Genomic DNA, 21482 nt, shown 5'->3' with positions numbered 1-21482 from the left:
ACGGCCGTATGATTATTTACAGCAAACCGGATCTGCAGCATCCGACAATTGCGCGAAAGAATACCACTGATGTCGATACTGGGACCGCTCTTCAAAGAATCTCGAACTTAATAGCTCGCGCGTGCTAAGTAGATTGAGCACTCGTTGAAGGCAACTTTTTTTCTTTTCTTCTCTTCAAGGGAAACAACTAGAAAAGTATTTTTGTAAAAATGTAGTGTCTTGAACAAGAAAATCATCCCGGGACAGCTTGTTAGTCGTCAACTAACTACGACCTCCACAACCACAGGTCAGATTTGTTTACAACTTTAACCCAAACTTAAATTTTAAGAAGGGCCGAAGCAAAAACACCTAAAACATTTTTATTAAAATGGCTTGTTGTCCGATCGTTTTGGTGTCTTCGGCAATGTTATAGGTAATCAATGGGACTGTGTAAAAAAAACTCAATAAAAAAAGTCCTTACGATGTTTCTATAACCCTCCTCGTTTTGGAAAATGGGACTTCCCTACAAATGAAACAGAAATTGCATAACTGCATAACTCGAGAACTAATTCCCAAACGGAACCAAATTTGGCATGTGAAGGTTTTCGAATATGTACAAGAAATGTTTATATGGTGGTTCGAAACCCCTCCCCCTTTGGAACAAATCAAGTAAATGGAACGTAATTTGGTGTATGTTGGTATTTGAAAGCAAGAAATGTTTCTGAGATGGTTCGAAACCCCTCCTCCTCTGGAAAGGGGGCTCCCATACAGATGAAACATACATTTCTGCATATCTTGAAAACTAATCAAGCAAACTGAACCAAATTTGGTAATTTTTGAAGACAAGATATGTTACTGTGGTGGTTCGAAACCCATCCCCTGTAGAATCAAATGATTAACCGATATCTAAATAAAATTGCGAATGTAAAAGAATCAGAGAATCTTAGGTGAAACGGAGGTCTACTGGTTCACGAATAAATATCATTTAAACAATTGTAACAAACAAAATAAAATGAACCACAACAGGTGTTTATTATTAAACTTTCTATTCTTCCCAAGCAGCACAACTTGTTTCACTGCTGCACATTTCCCTGTGTTGCAACTATTCGGAAAGAGACAGTCTTTGCGTATGTGCCATCAAATATAATTCTCTTGCAATCTAAAAAGCACAAGAGGTGGAGCCTACGGAAACATCCTTTGATTGCAGTAAAATTGCAATAATGTTGCAAAATACTACAGCGGAAAAAAATATAAAACTGGATTCGATTTATGGATCTTGTGATTGATAGTCCTTCACTGTACCTCTACCACAGCACCATTCAACATTTCGAAGGGACTGCAAGTTGACTCACCAAAAAATCCATACGATTATGAAGTTTTGTGCTCGGGTTTTCTGTTACTTGATTGCACTATCATCGGAAAAAAATGTGTCAAAACGTTGAACGATGCCAAATTAAACATGAAGACACACTCAACTTATCTGCAACTTAATTTAAACAAACAAATAAATTTTGAAAGATGCATTGAAGTTACATGTTAAAAAATTTGCAACTTGATGATTTTGTTTCATGTTTGCAACATAAAGTGCAGTATTCTTTGGTTGTTTGTTTCCAAATTTCAAACACGTACTTTATTGCAATGTTAATGAAACATTGATCACAACTCGAACGTTTTTGACATCGTGATGCAACTTTTCCGTGCTTTGATGTATTTCCAATGCCTTTAATAAAACTGAATAGAAACAAGGTGCTTTTTGGAAGATGTTGCGTGTGCTACTTGGGTTACTGGTTATGAAGCCATCTATCACGGACTGAGTCGTGTTTAAGTCAAAATAAGCAGAAGGACTGCAAATTTTAGATTTAGAATAGGATTTTTTTTCAGTGCTATGTTGAATGGTACAGCCGAGGAAGCTAAAAGTTGAAAGGAAAAGCTGATAACGTCGTTGACGCAAAAAAAATCCGAATTTCATGAATCTTAATCTATACAACAGTATTTGATCATGAAAACAAAATTTTCAGTTTTGCTCGATTTCCAACAACACATAGAGTTACTACGATCGCAAACTTCGGAGTCACTCAACCTTGCAGATTAGAAGGCGCATCTTTCATCCAAGCAAGCGCAGCGCGCACCACCCCGAAGCCCATTACCCGTAGTGAAAGGAAACCACCGCAATTATCATAAAAGCATCAAAATGAGCACGCCACCACAGCCTCAGCCCCGCAACACGAGAGTCTAGTTTTCTCCGATTCGCGTAACAAACGCGACGGTCCTATGCTCCAGCGGTGAAGGGCTAACAACATAAATGGGCATAATGCATCAACAGCCACCCGACACAATCTTCAACACGGCTTGGTCGCCCAATGTGCTCCTCGGCTGCCCGACACCCACCGGCACCGCACAGTTGTGTGCATTATCTGCCGTCCAGAGCCAACCGATCCAGTTGCATGCAGCCGTGTAATCACACCAGGAGGAGCCGGGATCTGGCACACACTGGCTCGCAATCACTCCCAACATGCAAAACGCTATGTTCAACATCGCTGATGAGTTGCGCTTCGGCGTCCGATCGGGCCGAGTGTTTTGAGCGAAAGCGCGCTTATCTGGTAGGGTCCTAGCCGCGCAGCATAAGCATCCATGCGGGCGATGTAACGACCGTGTAAAGCGCACTGTTTTACAAAACAGTGAAAACGGTAACGGCTACTGCGCGATCGTCTGCGAGATGCAGTTTAACGGGACCCGTGCAAGCCGCACCTGATCTGTACCCACAGGCCTGGGAAATAATAGTAATTAGGACCGGGGAGGAGCTGCCAGTGGAACTAGTCCGGTGGTCAAACCATATGGGCGCCGGTACGCGCATCTCGCTAAGCAGCTGTAGATTGGATTTTAATTAAATTCCCATCCGTCGGCGGATTTAATTATACACATCGGAAGGGAGCAGACGATGACTAACCAGCGCAGCTCAATCTGTGCGTGCGATGAGGCATTTGCCTACAACGCAACGCAACGGGGAACGGGTTCGGTAATCGGGCGGACCCCGGCAGGCAATATTTCACCACCACGTGATGGGAAAAAGCCATCGCATCGCCGCGTCATCGCGCAGGGGCTCAACTCAAGTATGCACTCGTCTTTCATTTGTCTGGTGCGCGTAGGTTTTGCACAACAAAAGGAGCAATCTTGATGGGAGTTATCCACCCGGCAGGGTCTCCCCATCCAGTAGGCGCGGCGACACTTTTCCGCAAGAGAACGAACCCAAGCCTACTCCGCGTGGCCCTGCTGGTTCACATCGCGGCAGAGGGTACTTCGAGCGAGCAATTCAATTGAAGCCACAGACACACATGCAAAACGCTCGTGAACGAAGACTCGACCGCCTGCGTTTTGGAAGAAGGAATTTCCCGCGTGGGCGCTCGCCGAGTGGAATTGGATGGAGCCAGAAAATAAAAACACCGAGGTGTATCTCTCCATCAACCTCCCCGAAACCGAATTGTACGTATGTACGTACATGAACTCGCGCCGAGAATAAAAATCAGACAGGGACATACCCACACGTTCGACTGCTGGTTGGACGGTTTGGGGTCTGAGGGCAGCGCCGCTCGCTAGACGCCTATCTTTCATCCTCAGTGCCGCCGTGTTCTTTGACTGAGCTCGAATCGAACTAAACCATGTTTGTTTTCCAAGAAACGAGCCCAACATTTACCAGTCGTCTGTGCTTGGAGGGATGTGACCGCTGTTGACGAGCACTGGCGTAGCGAGATGGGGTTTCTCCTACAAAGTTCGCATTAATCAGCCTCATAAGTTTGTCCGTTCAAGATTGTTCTACACAAGAAACGTATATTTACTACAATTTTTCAATAATAGAGTCAATTCATCCAAAATCCAAATCCAATTTAAATCTAATCCAAATTCAACCAACATCCGATTCGAATTCAATCAAATATCAAAATCTAATCCAAATCCAATCCAAATCCATTCCAAATCCAAACCAAATCCAATGCAAATCCAAATCAAATCCAATCCAAATCCAATCCAAATCTAATCCAATCTAAACTTAATCCAATCAAAATCTAATCCACATCCAATCCAAATCGAATTCAAATCCTAAATCCGAACCAAATCCAATCCAAATCCAACCCAAATCAAATCCAAATCAAGATCCTAACTCAAATCCAATCCAAATTCAATCCCAATCCCAATCCAATCAAAATCCAATCCAAATCCAATCCAAATTCTACCCAAATCCAATCCGAATCCAATCCAAATCCAACCCAAATCAAATCCAAATCCCAATCCAGATCCTAACTCATATCCAATCCAAATCCAATCAAAATCCAGTCCAAATCCAATCCAAGTCCAATCCAAATGCAATCCAAATCCAATCCAAATTCAATCCAAATCCAATCTAAATCCAATCCAAATTCTACCCAAATCCAATTCAAATCCAATCAAAATCCAATCCAAATCAAACCCAAATCAAATCCAAATCCCAATCCAGATCCTTACTCAAATCCAATCCAAATCCAAATCCAATCAAAATCCAATCCAAATCCAATCCAAGTCCAATCCAAATCCAATCCAAATCCAGATCCTAACTCAAATCCAATCCAAATCCAAATCCAATCCAAATCCAATCCAAATCCAATCCAAACCCAATCCAAATCCAATCCAAATCCAATCCAAATCCAATCCAAATCCAATCCAAATCCAATCCAAACCAATCCAAACCAATCCAAACCAATCCAAACCAGATCCCAACTCAAACCAATTCAAATCCTAACTCAAACCAATCCGAATCCAACCGAACCAATCCAAACCAATCCAAACCAATCAAAACCAATCCAAACCAATCCAAACCCAATCCAAACCAATCCAAACCAATCCAAATCCAATCCAAACCAATCCAAATACAATCCAAAACCAATACAAATCAAACCCAAATCAAAACCAAATCCAATCCAAACACAATCCAAACCAATCCAAATCCAATTCCAACCAAACCAATCCAAACCAATCCAAACCAATCCAAACCAATCCAAACCAATCAAACCAATCCAAACCAATCCAAACCAATCCAAACCAATCCAAACCAATCCAAATCTAATCCAACCAACCAAACCAATCCAAACCGAATCCAAACCAATCCAAACACAATCCAAACCAATCCAAATCAAACCCAAATCAAATCCAAACCAATCCAAACCAATCCAAATCTAATCCAAATCAAACCCAAATCAAACCAAACCAATCCAAATCCAATCCAAACCAATCCAAGTCCAATCCAAACCAATCCAAACCAGATCCCAACCTCAAACCAATTCAAACCTAACCCAAACCAATCCAACCAAACCAATCCAAACCAATCCAAACCAATCCAAACCAACCAAACCAATCCAAACCAATCCAAACCAATCCAAACCAATCCAAACCAGATCCCAACTCAAACCAATTCAAATCCTAACTCAAACCAATCCGAATCCAATCCGAACCAATCCAAACCAATCCAAACCAATCAAAACCAATCCAAACCAATCCAAACCCAATCCAAACCAATCCAAACCAATCCAAACCAATCCAAACCAATCCAAATCCAATCCAAATCCAATCCAAATCAAACCCAAATCAAATCCAAATCCAATCCAAATACAATCCAAATCCAATCCAAATCCAATTCCAATCCAAATCCAATCCAAATCCAATCCAAATCCAATCCAAATCCAATCCAAATCCAATCCAAATCCAATCCAAATTCAATCCAAATCTAATCCAAATCCAATCCAAATCCAATCCAAATCCAATCCAAATCCAATCCAAATCCAATCCAAATCCAATCCAAATCAAACCCAAATCAAATCCAAATTCAATCCAAATCCAATCCAAATCTAATCCAAATCAAACCCAAATCAAATCCAAATCCAATCCAAATCCAATCCAAATCCAATCCAAGTCCAATCCAAATTCAATCCAAATCCAGATCCTAACTCAAATCCAATTCAAATCCTAACTCAAATCCAATCCAAATCCAAATCCAATCCAAATCCAATCCAAATCCAATCCAAATCCAATCCAAATCCAATCCAAACCCAATCCAAATCCAATCCAAATCCAATCCAAATCCAATACAAATCCAATTCCAATCCAAATCCAATCCAAATCCAATCCAAATCCAAATCCAACCCAAATCCAATTCCAATCCAAATCCAATTCCAATCCAAATCCAATCCAAATCCTATCCAAATCCAATCCAAATCCAATCCAAATCCAATCCAAATTCAATCCAAATTCAATCCAAATCCAATCCAAATCCAATCCAATCCAAATCAAACCCAAATCAAATCCAATTTCCAATCCAGATCCTTACTCAAATCCAATCCGAATCAAAATCCAATCCAAATCCAATCCAAGTCAAATCCAAATCCAATCCAAATCCAGATCCTAACTCAAATCCAATTCAAATCCTAACTCAAATCCAATCCAAATCCAAATCCAATCCAAATCCAATCCAAATCCAATCCAAATCCAATCCAAATCCAATCCAAATCCAATCCAAATCCAATCCAAATCCAATCAAAATCCAATCCAAATCCAATCCAAATCAAATCGAAATTCAATCCAAACCAATCCAAACCAATCCAAACCAATCCAAATCAAATCCAAACCAATCCAAACACAATCCAAACACAATCCAAACCAATCCAAACCAATCCAAACCAATCCAAACCAACCAAACCAAACCAATCCAAACCAATCCAAACCAATCCAAACCAATACAAACCAATCCAATCCAAGCCAAACCAATCCGAACCAATCCAAACCAATCCAAACCAATCCCAAACCAATCCCAATCCAATCCAAACCAATCCAAACCAATCCAAACCAATCCAAACCAATCCAAACCAATCCAAACCAATCCAAACCAACCAAACCAATCCAAACCAATCCAAACCAATCCAAACCAATCCAAACCAATCCAAACCAATCCAAACCAATCCAAACCAATTCAAACCGATCCAAATCAAGTCCAAACCAATCCAAACCAATCCAAACCCAATCAAAACCAATTCAAACCAATCCAAACCAATCTAAACGCAATCCAAACCAATCCAAACCAATCCAAACCAATCCCAACCAAACCAATCCAAACTCAATACAAACCGAACCAAATCAAACCAAAGCCACATCCAATCTGAATCCAATCCAAACCAATCCAAACCAATCCAAACCAATCCAAACCAATCCAAACCAATCCAAACCAATCCAAACCAATCCAAACCAATCCAAACCAATCCAAACCAATCCAAATCCACACCAAATCCAATCCAAATCCAATCCAAATCCAATCCAAATCCAATCCAAATCCAATCCAAATCCAATCCAAATCCAATCTAAATCCAATCCAAATCCAATCCAAATCCAATCCAAATCCAATCCAAATGCAATCCAAATCCAATACAAATCTAATCCAATCCAAATTCAATCCAAATCCAATCCTAACTCAATACAAATCCGAACCTAATCAAATCCAAATCCAAATCCAATCTGAATCCAATTCAAATCCAATCCAAATTGAATCCAAATCCAATCTAAATCCATTCCAAACCAAATCCAAATCCAAATCCAACTCCAATCTAAATCCTTATCCAAATCCAATCCAAATTCAATCCAAATCCAAATCCAACCCAAATCCAAATCCAAATTCAATCCAAATCCAATTCAATTCAATCCAATGCAAATTCAATCCAATCTAATCTAAATCCATTCGAAATTCAATCCAAATTCAATCTAAATCCAATCCAATTCAAATACAACCAAAATTCAAATCCAATCCAAATCCAATCCAAATTCAATCCCAATTCAAATCCAATCCAAACTCAATACAAATCCGAACCAAATCAAATCCAAAGCCATATCCAATCTGAATCCAATCCAAATCCAATCCAAATCCAATCCAAATCCAATCCAAATCCAATCCAAATCCAATCCAAATCCAATCCAAATCCAATCCAAATCCAATCCAAATCCAATCCAAATCCAATCCAAATCCAATCCAAATCCAATCCAAAACAATCCAAACCAACCAAACCAACCAAACCAATCCAAATCCAATCCAAATCCAATCCAAATCCAACCCAAATCCAATCCAAATCCAATCCATATTCAATCCAAATCCAAATCCAACCCAAATCCAAATCAAAATTCAATCCAAATCCAATTCAATTCAATCCAATCTAATCTAAATCCATTCGAAATTCAATCCAAATTCAATTTAAATCCAATCTAATTCAAATACAATCAAAATTCAAATCCAATCCAAATCCAATCCAAATTCAATCCCAATTCAAATCCAATCCAAACTCAATACAAATCCGAACCAAATCAAATCCAAAGCCATATCCAATCTGAATCCAATCCAAATCCAATCCAAATCCAATCCAAATCCAATCCAAATCAAATCCCAATTCAATCCAAATCCAATCCAAATCCAATCCAAATCCAAAAACCAACCCAAATCCAATCCAAATCCAATCCAAATCCAACCCAAATCCAATCCAAATCCAATCCAAATCCAATCCATATTCAATCCAAATCCAAATCCAACCCAAATCCAAATCAAAATTCAATCAAAATCCAATTCAATTCAATCCAATGCAAATTCAATCCAATCTAATCTAAATCCATTCGAAATTCAATCCAAATTCAATCTAAATCCAATCCAATTCAAATCCAACCAAAATTCAAATCCAATCCAAATTCAATGCAAATCTAGTCCAATTCAAATTCAAACCGTATCCAATCCAAATCTGATCCAAATTCAATCCAAATCCGGTCCGAATCCAATCCAAATCCAAAACCAATCCAATTCAAATCTGATCCAAATACGAATCCAGTACGAATCCAATCCAATCCAATCCAAATCCAATCAAAATTCAATCCGATCCAATCCAAATCCAACCGAAATCCAATCCATATCCAATCCAAATCGAAATCCAATCCAAATCCTAACAAATCTAATCCAAATCCAATCCAAATCCGATCCAAATCCAATCCAAACCCAATCGAAACCCAATCCAAATCCAATCCAGATCCAATGCAAATCCAAATCCAATCTTAATTCATTCCAAATGCAATCCAAATCCAATCGAAATCCATTTCAAATTAAAATCCAATCCAAATCTAATCCAATTCTATTCCAAATTCAAATCGAATTCAAATTCAATCCAAATACAATCGAAATCCAACCCAAATCCAACCCAAATACAAATCCATATCCTAATGTAGATCCTAACTCAAATACAATCCAAATCTTAATCCAAATCTTGATTCAAATCCTAATCCAATCCGAATCCAGTCCATGTCCAATTCAAATCAACAAACATTTAACGTGGATAAGGCGCTAAAATGGTCTTCTTCTGTTGGGTCGAGATCTGTCACAAAAAAACGATAAACAATTTCTTGGATGCTCTTGTCGGCGAATTATTCTTTTTATCTTCCTCTGTAGTTTATAGCCTCTTTAGCTGACACGAACAAATAGAGTTGAAATGCTCGATCAAAGTATTTGATAGACTACATTCGCAATAAAATTCAATCAGAAAGGAAGGTCATATCGCATTCAGAAGGATAATAATAATTTTGAATTATTCACCTGATTTTTTTTTCATTTAAACTATGTCCACTACACCCCCCTTCCCCCTAACTACATAACTGGTAGATCAGTAGAAGAAAGCCGAAAAAATGCTGGTGGGTCGAAATAATCACACTACATGAATCTTTCAAAAGTCTTCATATTTGTGCTTCGTTCTTTTGTCTTGCCCCAGCAGGCCGTGATCGATCCGAATTCCTCGCGTTGTTGCTATGGTTCCGCGTGGCGCTCGGGTCGAATAGTTGGCAGCGAGGTTGGAAGCTGTGAAATTGAAACACTTTGCAGTTGACTTGTTAGCACCTGTCAACTTTGGTCTCTCTGCGATGCGAGTTCGTTCACACCTTCCGTTGGTGCCGAGAAAATTAACACACAGTACGCAGCTCAATCACACGCCGTGACTAATTCCCTGGTGTCTCATAGAGCGCACCACCATGACGCGTCGCCCCTTTTGATTGCCACAGTTCTCGCTGCACTACAAATTACTTAAGACAACCAGCTTACCGCAAAGACTAGCGTTGCATAGTTAGCTGCCATTACCATCACTAGCGTCATCGATGCACAATACAATTTCCTCTTCCTAAACGGTAAAACACCCAACAGACCGCATCGAGTTGTGCCATCTGACACTTCTTGCTGGGTGTGCCGCCAAGCGCGAAATTCCTTCCTGCCTGCGGCCCCATTGTGCAAAGCTTCTACATCTATGACGAGCAGCAATTGAGCCAGATCTTTCCTTTAACGACCATCCCTCAGATTAAATTTCCCCACTTCAAAAACATTAGAAACAATTACGTTCAATCGACACCGTTTCCTTCTCGTTCCATTCCAGCGGCTGCATGTTACTTCCCGATTGAGTACCAAGGAGAGTACATCACCCAGAATACCGTCACAGATGGGTCGGTTCGGTACAGCCGCATCAACATCACCGAGAGTGCGATCCCGATCTGGGGAAACTGCCACAAGCGGCACGACAATAACGTTGTCCTAAAAACGGGCACCGAAGAGGCCTCCTGCTTTCGGTGCTTCCATCTGAAATTGGTTTCCAAGAACGTGCTGCGAGTGCTGACCACCGATAACGACTACATCTCCAAGTGTCACACCAACGAGGAGAAAGCACTGGCATCCTGTCTGGGGGACGACGCCCTACAGGATGAAGATAAAAGCACTGAAATTATTCTTTACAGTAAGTCTCACTTCAAGGTTAGCGTAAACTCCATATTAATCTTTCTCCCAATTCGCAGAATTCCGTGAATGGAACAACGACGAGGTCCGCCAGGAATACTGCCCAATCCACGGCCGTTACAAGCTAACCTACAACATCGACAACGGAACCGAAGATCGCGTCGAATGTGAATCCCCGGAATCCGAGGTGGACAACTGTCCATCCGGGTCGGCTTTGAATCTCCGCTTTCGCAACTGTGCCTTCCATGATCAGGAAGTCACCTTCGAGTGCCTCGGCCACTGGCGGGGACTCCGCAAACAGAACTACCTAGCGCTGGTCAACACCAACAATGACGCCCGCCTCGGGCCAAAGTACCGATGCGCCACGTGGGTTGAGAACCCCAAAACAGGCGAGATCGAGATCTCATTCAGCAAGGACTCAACTTGTCGATCGATCAACAAGTACCATCGTAATGCGAACTCTTATGGTAACAACATCAACAACGATTATCACAGTGAAGTCCTCGCACTGACCCCTATCCCGCAGGAGTTCGGACAGATTAGCCAGTACTGCAGGTAGCTTTCACCTCCAAACTTTGTTTGGCAAAACAAATTCTAATCGTTGTTTTGAAAATTTCAGCTTTCCCAACTGGTTGATCGGAAAATGGGAGCACGTGATCGTCAGTCAGAATCAGCTCATCTACAAAGATCACACTTCATTTAAAACCTACACGATGAAGTGCGTTAAAAACAACACCAGCTACGATTCGGACAAGTACATCGTTTACAGTCAAACGCAATGGTAATTATTGCACATTTTGTTTGTGTACGATCGCTACTACAGCGATGAAAGCCTATCAAGTCCGAAAGAAAGTTTAATTATTTTGATCGCCCGTCTTGCATAACCAATCAAACACAAACACAGATGTCCAATTTTCCGTTTCTTCCTCCTTCCAGTGGCGAAGAGAAATATCAATGCCTCAAGATCCAACGACGGGACGAAAACGTGTTCGAGTTTCAGATCAGCTCCCGGTCGGAGCCTAACTTCACCAACACGATCTGCAACGAGTTCTACTTCAACGACGACCGGTGGCTAACCCAGGGACGGCTGGACAGCAACAGCATCGTTTCGCCCTGCCCCATTGTCGGAGAGTTCGCCGGCGTCATCCCGGACGACGAAGGGCTGTGCGCCAAGCTCTCGTCCGAGTGCGTTTCACCGGACATCATGTACTACCAGATTTCGGCCTGCGAGTTTAACGAAATTTACGAAGGTATGTGTAGTCGCCATAGAATTTCAAATTAATTCTACGAAACAAAACTAATCAATTCTCAACATTTTTTTAGAGCGGGAATATCGCTGTCTGGGACAGTGGACCCACCGAAACATCGTCTACACATACACTCAGCGGAGAGACGTCGGAACCTACGAATGCTTCGTAGGCACGATGCTCTCCGATCGACAGATCTTCATCAAGGAAGCCGGCGAGCACTGCCAACGGGACGTTAACCCGCACCGGTTCGGCATGGAGCTCAACAAGGTCGCCCACTGCAGTGTCCCAGAACCGTTCAAACCGTCGAGCCGGCCAACACACAAGTACTCGGAAGTGCCCACGATACGGCCGACGACATCCAGTTACAGCAACAATCGGCACCAGCACAACTCATCGCCGTCCGTGGTGGCCAACTCGACGCCATCATCGCCAGTGGTCACCACCGGACGGAATAGCAACCAGCACACGGTCTCGAATTCCCAGCCGAAGCAGGAGCAAGCGACGGTCAAACCCGGCGTGCCCGGCTCCGGTGCCAGCAGGCACACTGTACAGTCACAATCCTCGTATTTATTATTGTTAGTAACTCTGATCTGTGTTATATTAGGTTGTAATAAATTTAGGTGTTAAACAATTTTTTATTTAAAAATGAAAAATATGTTTTAAAGTGATTTTTATATCCGAATGCCGCATGATTTCTTTATCCTTCCCCTCGGATATGTTACCTTGCCGTGGTGGGTCGGCTTACGCCATTAGCACTGAGATGGCAACCAAAGACATATCCTGTCGTGGTGGTATCACATGTCGACTATTTTTGTTTGGTGCCGCGTTACATATCTGGCATTGACGCACTAATTTACGGCATTTGCATGTGATCCAACGGACATCGTGTCTTGGAGCCTTGAATGGTAGTGCAGTCAGGCAGAGGCCTTTTCATCAGTGATAATGATGTGAGTTCTCTTCTTTTCGGCAATACTTTTCTGATGCGTTCCCTGTGACGCTGAGTCGTAGCCACGCTTACATTTAGCTAGCTAGGCATTTATTGAAAAACAAAGTATTCAAGATATTCGTAGGGAATCGACTGCTGGATTCACTGAGTAGAAGTTTTTTCAAAACTAGGAACGTGGTGCCAGTTTTACTTTGTTATGCCTCACTTCGAAGAGCAATAATAAAAAATACCACACATTATAATGATGGTATATAAACAATCTTATAACGGCTTCATTCTCGATAATTTTACAAACAGATAGGCAATAGGCGTGATGAAGCTTTAGCTTGCCACCGAAAAGTGAATCCTATACCTGACCTTGATTAGAACTTAATAGATAATCACCGTAATTAATCAACGATAAAGCTACTTGTTAGAACAGTTTAAAGCTATAGGCAACCTTGACAAAAAAAATATAATGGAACAAACTAAGTTCTTTAGCAGTTTCCACTTTTACATTATACAATTTACATTGAGTTTGTAGTGTCGACACAGCTTAAAAACATTGACGAAACAATTACTTAGGTAAACAAAGTGATTTGACGAACGCATAACCTACACTCAGAGCAAACAAAGTCAATTAAGATTCATTCTGCATAAATAAAAGTTAAAAAATAGAACACTAATTCGCAATAATTTTTTTTTATATTTTCAATGTGGTCACAAAAAGTTAACACATTAAATAACTGATAATTGTACTATATGACTAAGTGGCCTTCAAACCACATCAGATGCTTCTAAGGCAAAAAAGAAGACATTGCATTTTAAACATTGCTTTTAATAACTAGAAAAACGTTGTACTAGAAATCTTGAAATTATCATTTTAGCCTTTGATCATTGACTAGTTTGCATTCAATTACATTTTGCATTAGTGTCGAGTCGATTCCAAATCCGAACCTCACTTCACCCCATCCTTATCCTACCCCATGGCGTTCAAGTGGTCTGCACGGACTCTTCTGCCATTACCCTCTCTATTATCGGCTTTGGATTGACTTGCGCTCTCATTGCCCCACCAAACGCTGCAAAATGAAAATGAAAAATGAAAAATGAATGCCGCATGATTTCTTTATGTATTTCTGACGTATTCCTCCACTTCTTCATGTTCTGAACTATTATAAGAGATTTATTATATCGAAATTGGAAGTTTATTCAACAATTATTACCTTTGGCCTATGTATGTATGACTTTAGATTAATTCTATATAGTGCAAGTTTTTGCGAAGTACAGTACGTTCATATTTTTTATATATAGTCGACTCTCTACATCTTGATGTTCCCTCAGTCTTTTCAATTTACATATATTTGAGCTTTCTATATCTCGATAATCTCCCATTCTCGATATCTCTCTATTTCGTTGTGTTCTGATCATATTTTATTCAGGATTCACTCCCCTTATGTCGATATGTCCAAATTTTTAGGCTACTAGACCATCTTTGGACAATAACAAAAACAAACACATCAACATCAGGAAACGACATTTCAAGACAAAATTTTAAAAAAGAATTATCTGCTTTTGTAAACAAAGATTCAAACGACGATTTGACGAATCTGATAGCTCTCCCACGCAAACCAGCACCATCAACAGGTAGCGGAAACCTTCACCTACCTATTGGTGGTGTTGGTTTGCGTGGGAGAGCTATAAGATTCGTCAAATCGTCGTTTGAATCTTTGTTTACAAAAGCAGATAAGTCGTTTTGAAAATTTTGTCTTGATTTGCTCTGTTGACGTTTTTCATAGAAACCAGGTTTTTTGGATCTAGTACCCATCTCAATTTCCCTTCCATTCCTCGATCTCTCCCTATCTCGATGGTCCCTTCAATATCAAGATGTTGAGAGGCAACTGTGTAATAAATGTTTTCTAACTCTAGTTTGAATTAAACTTACGTAATTAACAAACAATGATTATTAATCAAGTATAATACATTTTTACACGGCTGGTATTCATTCATTTCTCAGTTATCCTGAACTTTCACAGCTTTTTAAATACCACCTGAATTTTCTTTGATTTTTTTAATTTTTTTTGACGCTACAGGTCTTTAACGACTAAAACCCAACAGTGTAAAACAAAGACCTGGGTATAATTCTCACCTACTGCATATGAGTGTGTATAGTATTCGATTCGCCTTTCGGTATGCAATACGTGGCACATATCATGGACGATAAAATCATAATACCAAACAATGAGTTCATTTTACGTTTATTCCGAACATCGCATGAAGGCTCCGCCTTTGCACACGCTTACTTTATTCTACTCAGTGACTGAGTCAAATTGTATTGCCCTCCCTTTTTATCCCACGGAAATTTTACTCAATTTCATAAAAAGACTAATTCAATTTTCATTTTTACGAATTGAGTCTCCTCTTCCTAAAAAAAAACTCTCCTCTCTATTTCCTCTGTCAAATTAGAGTCCTATAAGGAGAGTACCGCCATGTAGAGATGACCGCTCCGCTCAGGAGCTGTTCGAAAGATTCGCTTCCTGAGCTGATGAACCATGGATCTTTTTCAAAGAACTCCAGCTCAGCAGCTCAATTTAAATTAATGAAATCATTGTCAAACACGGGCCTAGAGAAACTCCCTCGAGTGTACGCACTCAAGTACGCGCGCTGTTGTATTTTGTACAACACAAACGAAAATACCACGCTCGCGGTACCCAACACAAGCGAGCTTGTATGAGCATTCCAGTCCAGTAAGTGCTGATCGTTTATTATTATTTGCACCTCAAACACCATCAAGCAGACTGTGTGCCGCTTCAAAAGCACAAGCCCAGGGAGTGCCATTGGCACATCAGGATCGATGCCAGTAAGATCCTGATTATGGCATACTGGCTGCATGTTACTGGACTCTGTTTTAAATATTGTAATACTGTGAGCGAGGGCTGGTAGTCTGGACATTCTATTCTCTTAGTAAGGCCGGGTGGCACCGACCTGAAACGGCGAATGGGCTAATGGTCAGGCTGCCTTCCGTCCCATAAAACCGTGGTGGGCCTTGTAGCACGCGGTACAATCCTGTCACCCAGTTGTCAAACTGCGTGGGGTAGGCTCAGTTGCTCCTTCCTGACTAGCGCTGATCTGGCTCTGAACACGCAAGTGTCAACCCTCGTATGGCCTCCCTGCATACCGCAAGGTAAGCATAGATAACCATGGGATCAATAAGGCGACTACACCAGCAGGATTCGACAGCAGCCGCAAGGGCAACGATCTCTTCGAATAAACAAAAAAAAAAATGAACGGTGGAGCGGTGTCTAGCGGTAAAGAGGACCCTTTTGCTAGACGAAGTGGCCTTAATCGGTCACCCCAAAGGTCGCCGGGGGCGATGGTGAAGGTCGTGGTGTATCAGAAGAGGTGCCGGTCGACGTAAAAATGGACGGCCCCACTCTGACCAAGGTCATAAATTCGGTGATGACCAACCCCGAGGACAGTGGAGGCCATACAATGGAGGTGATTACGGACATATCGGACGTAATCATGTCCTTTCTGGATAACCGCGTCAAATATAGCAAGGATCTGAAACAGGCCGTACTGACCCTCTGCGCTCTAGTCGTGGAGGCGAAGTCGGAGTGGAAGACCCTGCTGGAGGCCAGTAAGAAGGCGGAGCACAAGATCCGCCTTCTTACTGAAGAAAAGGATTTGGCGGTGAGCCAGGCGGTGAAGACCTCGAAGGAGGCCGAATCGAGGATTCGCCTCCTTACAGAGGGGAAGCAGCTGGCGGAGAGCCAGACTGCAGAGCTTCAAAGGCGGATGGCCATCAGCGGAGCAACTCCTAAGCTAAGTAAGGTCACGCAGGCGGTGGACCTGAAAGTAGCTAAAAACGACGCGATACCTCTTATCAGGAACGATACGGTTACTCGTCGGGAGAAGGCTGGTATCCCCCGGCCCGCAATTCAGCAATACATCAGTACTATTGGGAACCCTCACGCCTATGCTAAAGCACTCGACGTTATAACACAACATCGACTTCAAGGGTGGTAACCTCACCACCTGTTAACCACACCACCCTTCGATCGCAGGCTATGATAGTAACCTAATGGTCTGTATCATGAACTCGCGTAGGAGACGTTTTTGTTGTGCGGGTGAGCATGGTGATCACTGTATCACAGCAGTATCTACTGCAGCTGCTGGTTTTGTTCAAGACACCACTAGCGCTATAGTTTCGACATCAATCTATTGAGACGCTGTGTTCACCGCTTTCCATATAACCTCTTCTCGACATATCCTCTTTACGAGATTGTCCGGGGTTGGATCCATGTCGCTGACAAGCAGCATGGCAATGCGTTCAACATCAAATCGCGGCCATGCAAACATCTCATGCTCTGCCGATTCTATCTTACCTACACATTCCGGGCACTTCGCAGAATCTACGAACCCGAACCTATGCTGACATGTTCAGACAACACCTGTCATAGGTGGAAGTTGACATGACCATGCTTCCTACTAATCCAATTCGACACCTCCGGAATCAGCTGTGGGTCCAACGATCATTGACTGCAGTGTCCCATGGTCTTCGCCATTTTAGCAACGAAGCTGCTCTCTTGGCACGTCGCACTTGCACCGAGTCCCTGTCGTTGAAGCATTCCACTCCAATGCTACACCCGCTATAAGCCTACGCACCTGACTTTGTACCACAGATCCGTTGAACATCATTCGCGATAAAGATTTTATCGCATATAAAGCCCTTTGGAATACATAACTGACGTGGCTCGTAAAATTGAGCTTATCGTCGATCATCACGCCCAGATGCTTTAATGACCTCACGGAGTTAACTGTGCAGGTCCTTGGAAATAGCTTTTCAGAATCCTGCACAGGGGGTTCTCAAACGATGCAGGGAATCAGGTATAGCCAGAACCACAGATATAACACCTCGGTGTGGCCTGGCAGGTATGAGCCTTGTGACCTTTAGCTCCACACCTCAGGCAAAGGCGACTCTGATCAGGACCTTTGTAGTCATATGCCTTATGTCCGAAGCATTTGAAGCAGGCCTGAGGTTGTTGGTTTGCACTCACCGAGCATAACGACCAAACCACCTTCAGCTTGGCCTTATCCAGTACCTTCTTGGCGTCATCCACGGGTACCTGGAATGAGGCAACCTGCGTTCCAGCATAACCTTTCCGCAACCGAATCGCGGTATCCTGGATTTCAACGCCACACTGATCTCTCAGTGCAGCTACCAGCTCACCGGCTTCGGTAATTTCGTCCAGGCCTCGGCATTGGATTACTTCTACTGGGCATAGGGCTCTCACCTGAACCGCATCACCAAACACCTCTTCTGCCATTTTTTTATACGCGGAACTCTTTCGCGCAGCATCCCGCTTCAGGATGAGGATCATCTCGCCCTTATGCGTTCTTCGGATGCAGTTGACATCATCTCCTAGGCCAGTGAGCTTTTTATCGCCCCGCAAAGCCTTCAGAACGTCAGCATAGCTCTTACCATCAGCCTTGACAAAAATTGCTTCGCCTCTGTCCTTGCTGCTATGACCATTGGAAGGTGTGCCCTTTCCTCTACGGGCACTCCCCTTCTTGGTCGTTCCTTAGGGTCGGCAACCTGCTCAACCTTCTCCCGACGGATCTTAGTAGCCTTCTTCTCGTGCAATACCGGCTTGGCGCTAACTCTCTTCAGGTCGGTTACAATACTGACCTTACTTAGCTTTGGAGATGCTCCAGTGTGTAATCACCGATGGACATCCACACGTCCTGAGGTGGTGACGTCCATACGCCCAGGCCAGCTCACCTTCTCAGTTACCTCAGGGTCGGCTTTGGACCGGGGAAAACCGAGTAACCCTATGCTTACCTCCTGCTATCTTTAGCGATCCAGGGAGAGCCCTATAATTGTGCCGAGGATTGGTCATGTACCAGTTATATATAAAAAAATGCATACTCGAGACATCAAATCTATATTCTTTCTATTCTAAGGAGGGGGGGGGGTTACTGTGTTCTGTTCTGGTTCTTACAATGCCTGTTTATCGTTGGGGCCATTGTTGCTGGAGGAGAGATCACGTTGTTGGGGGAGAGATGACGGAGACATACCTGGGACATACGTGTCCGATGTTGTGGTACTCGTAGAATGAGCGACGCTTGACGAACTGACGGCAATTTTTGGACTTTACGCGCCACTGTTCACTGTCAATTCGCAGAGCTGCGTGCCATGCCAAGCACGGCTATTATTTGAAGGGTTGAAGAATATTCTCTGTACCGTTGGCGGTAGGCTCAGGAATATTGGTGTCCGGGTGTTTGTTAATCCGGGAGAGACGCGTGGAAGTGACCTCGAGTGAGCCGAAACGTCACGTAGAGGTGGAGTGGACTTCCATGCCGAAGTAAACGGCGGTGGCAGATCAGTCCTCACTGAGCGAACAACACTTGAAATTCTATCTCCAAACTCCACTAACTCAACTTTCCTCAATTCTATCACCTACTTCAACCAATATTTTATTTTGAGGAACTTTTGCACAAAACGTGTGGTTGGCTTCTTGTCCCGGACTTAAGTGAACGAGCTTAAGCGCACCATCTCTCTTCTTCCCCCCCCCCCATCATCCTCGACACCTTTCATCTCATTCCTTCCATCATCCTGCTCCATTATATAGTCCTCCATTCCTCGGCAAAATGACAAATTCAGTACTGTCATACTCTAAGCTGCTCCCAATTCACTTCATTTTACATATAACGAGGAGTTCATGATTTTGAGTAAACTAGATTTAAATTTAATTTTTTTCAGAGGTTCTCAAACACTTCTCTTAACTAATGTTTATGTATTTTAGCATCTATCGGCAATTTTTTATAATATAATTCGTTTATTTAATAACTAATTAATGTTACGACCTTCCATTGTTACCGATTTTGTCGGTAACAAGTGACAGCAATGCGTCTACCGAGTTCTGCAGTCTAGATGTCTGCCAGCTGCTTTTCTTCGGTAAGGACTCGAATCTTCAAATCGGCTTCCTCCCTGGCCTCCACCGCTTGGCTCACTGCCAACTCTTTTTCCTAGGTAAGTAGGCAGATCTTTCGTTCCGCCTCCTTACTTGCCTGCAGCAATGACTTCCACTCCTGCTTTGCCTATACAACCATGTTGCAGAGGATCAGCGCGGATTTCTTATGGTCCTTGCTGTACTTCCCACCGTTAACCAGAAAGGACATGATTACGTCCGTTACGTCTGGAATCACCTCACCCTGGTCAGGGGGCTCCTCCGACCTGCCACGCTCTTCTGTATCGCCTGCCGTACCGTAAAATCCTGTGTGGATCATATTGTCACGCTCCGTATCATTCTGGAACAGGTCTTCGAATATCAAGAGGTACGAAAAAGCTTTCGACCCTATATTGCTAGCGAGTAGAGTGCAATTCCAACGTATTTGGATTTAATCCAAATGCGGCCGACAGGGTACCCGTGTTCCTTTTTCAACTTCAAGTGGTTATATTTCAATGTCTTTTTATAGCTGAAAGCTGAAACTCGGTGACATCTCAGAACTCCATAAAATGAAGCATCTGTGAGAAAATTCCGTTGATACAGTAAAGAGGGACGTGAGGAGGGGCATCTGATTTTTTTTACCACGAGGATGGCCGACAGGGTACCCGTGTTCCCATAAATTGATATTTTCATAGCTTAAACAATTTTCAACCGATTTAGATAATTTTTACAGTTTTGGAAGCAGAAACTCATATACTTTTTGCCCATTGTCAACGTGTACAGCTTTTGTTCATGGTTAGACAAGAAATCTTTGAAGTAAGGCTTGAGAGTCTACACGCGTGACCAAAGGACTATCAACCAGTTCCAAATACCTTACCTGCTCATTGCGCTTCTTAAAATAGTCGGTGTTCACAGTATATGTTCTGGGTCTCCAAAAACCCCTGGATTAAGGCCTCAGTCTTCCAAAAAATCCCTGGAATAAGATCTTAAGGTCTACTAGCGTAACCAAAGGTTTATCGTGCAAAATCAAAAACGGTACATGCTCTTTATGATGCTTAGCATATAATGCTTTCACAGTATATGTTCCGGGTCATCCAATAAATCTCATCCAATGACCTCTGCTTCAAACATGTTTGCATTTCATTTTTAATTTATTTTGTCTACATCTAAACAGATAACACTGAATCAACAATTTGACGCCACAATACACGGTTCGAGGCCGCATCTCTCCATCCTCGAATACGCCCCACGCTCGCCAAGTCGTTCTGCACCTGCTCTGTCCATCTCGCTCGCTGCGCTCCACGTCGTCTCGTATCTGCCGGATCGGAAGCAAACATCATATTTGCAGGGTTGCTGTCCAGCATTCTTGCAACATGCCCTGCCCATCGTACCCTTCCGGCTTTAGCTACCTTCTGGATTAGCGTCTTGTACATGACACATTTGGTGCGGTGGCGAATCTTTTTCGGCCGCAGTTCCTTCTGGAGCCCGTAGTAGGCCCGACTTCCACAGATGATGCGCCTTCGTATTTCACGACTAACGTTGTTGTCAGCCGTTAGCAAGGATCCGAGGTA

At 42.6% G+C, this 21482-nt stretch overlaps 1 protein-coding gene across 1 annotated transcript in view; it reads left to right on the top strand.

Moving 5' to 3' along the window:
* Positions 1-12689, top strand: part of LOC134221144 (uncharacterized) — a 108339-nt gene extending 95650 nt beyond the window's left edge. Inside the window, exons 2-6 of the mRNA XM_062700337.1 lie at positions 10434-10787; positions 10846-11341; positions 11406-11567; positions 11723-12036; positions 12110-12689. Of these exons, the coding sequence (XP_062556321.1) occupies positions 10434-10787; positions 10846-11341; positions 11406-11567; positions 11723-12036; positions 12110-12663 (1880 nt within the window). The 3' untranslated portion in view covers positions 12664-12689. The remainder of the gene's footprint in view (positions 1-10433; positions 10788-10845; positions 11342-11405; positions 11568-11722; positions 12037-12109) is intronic.
* The last annotated feature ends 8793 nt before the right edge of the window (positions 12690-21482 follow it).

Source organism: Armigeres subalbatus, chromosome 1 (assembly GCF_024139115.2).
Source record: "Armigeres subalbatus isolate Guangzhou_Male chromosome 1, GZ_Asu_2, whole genome shotgun sequence".
NCBI lineage: Eukaryota > Metazoa > Arthropoda > Insecta > Diptera > Culicidae > Armigeres > Armigeres subalbatus.
Note: the sequence above shows the minus strand (reverse complement) of the source record. Positions and strands in the feature narration are given on the sequence as shown.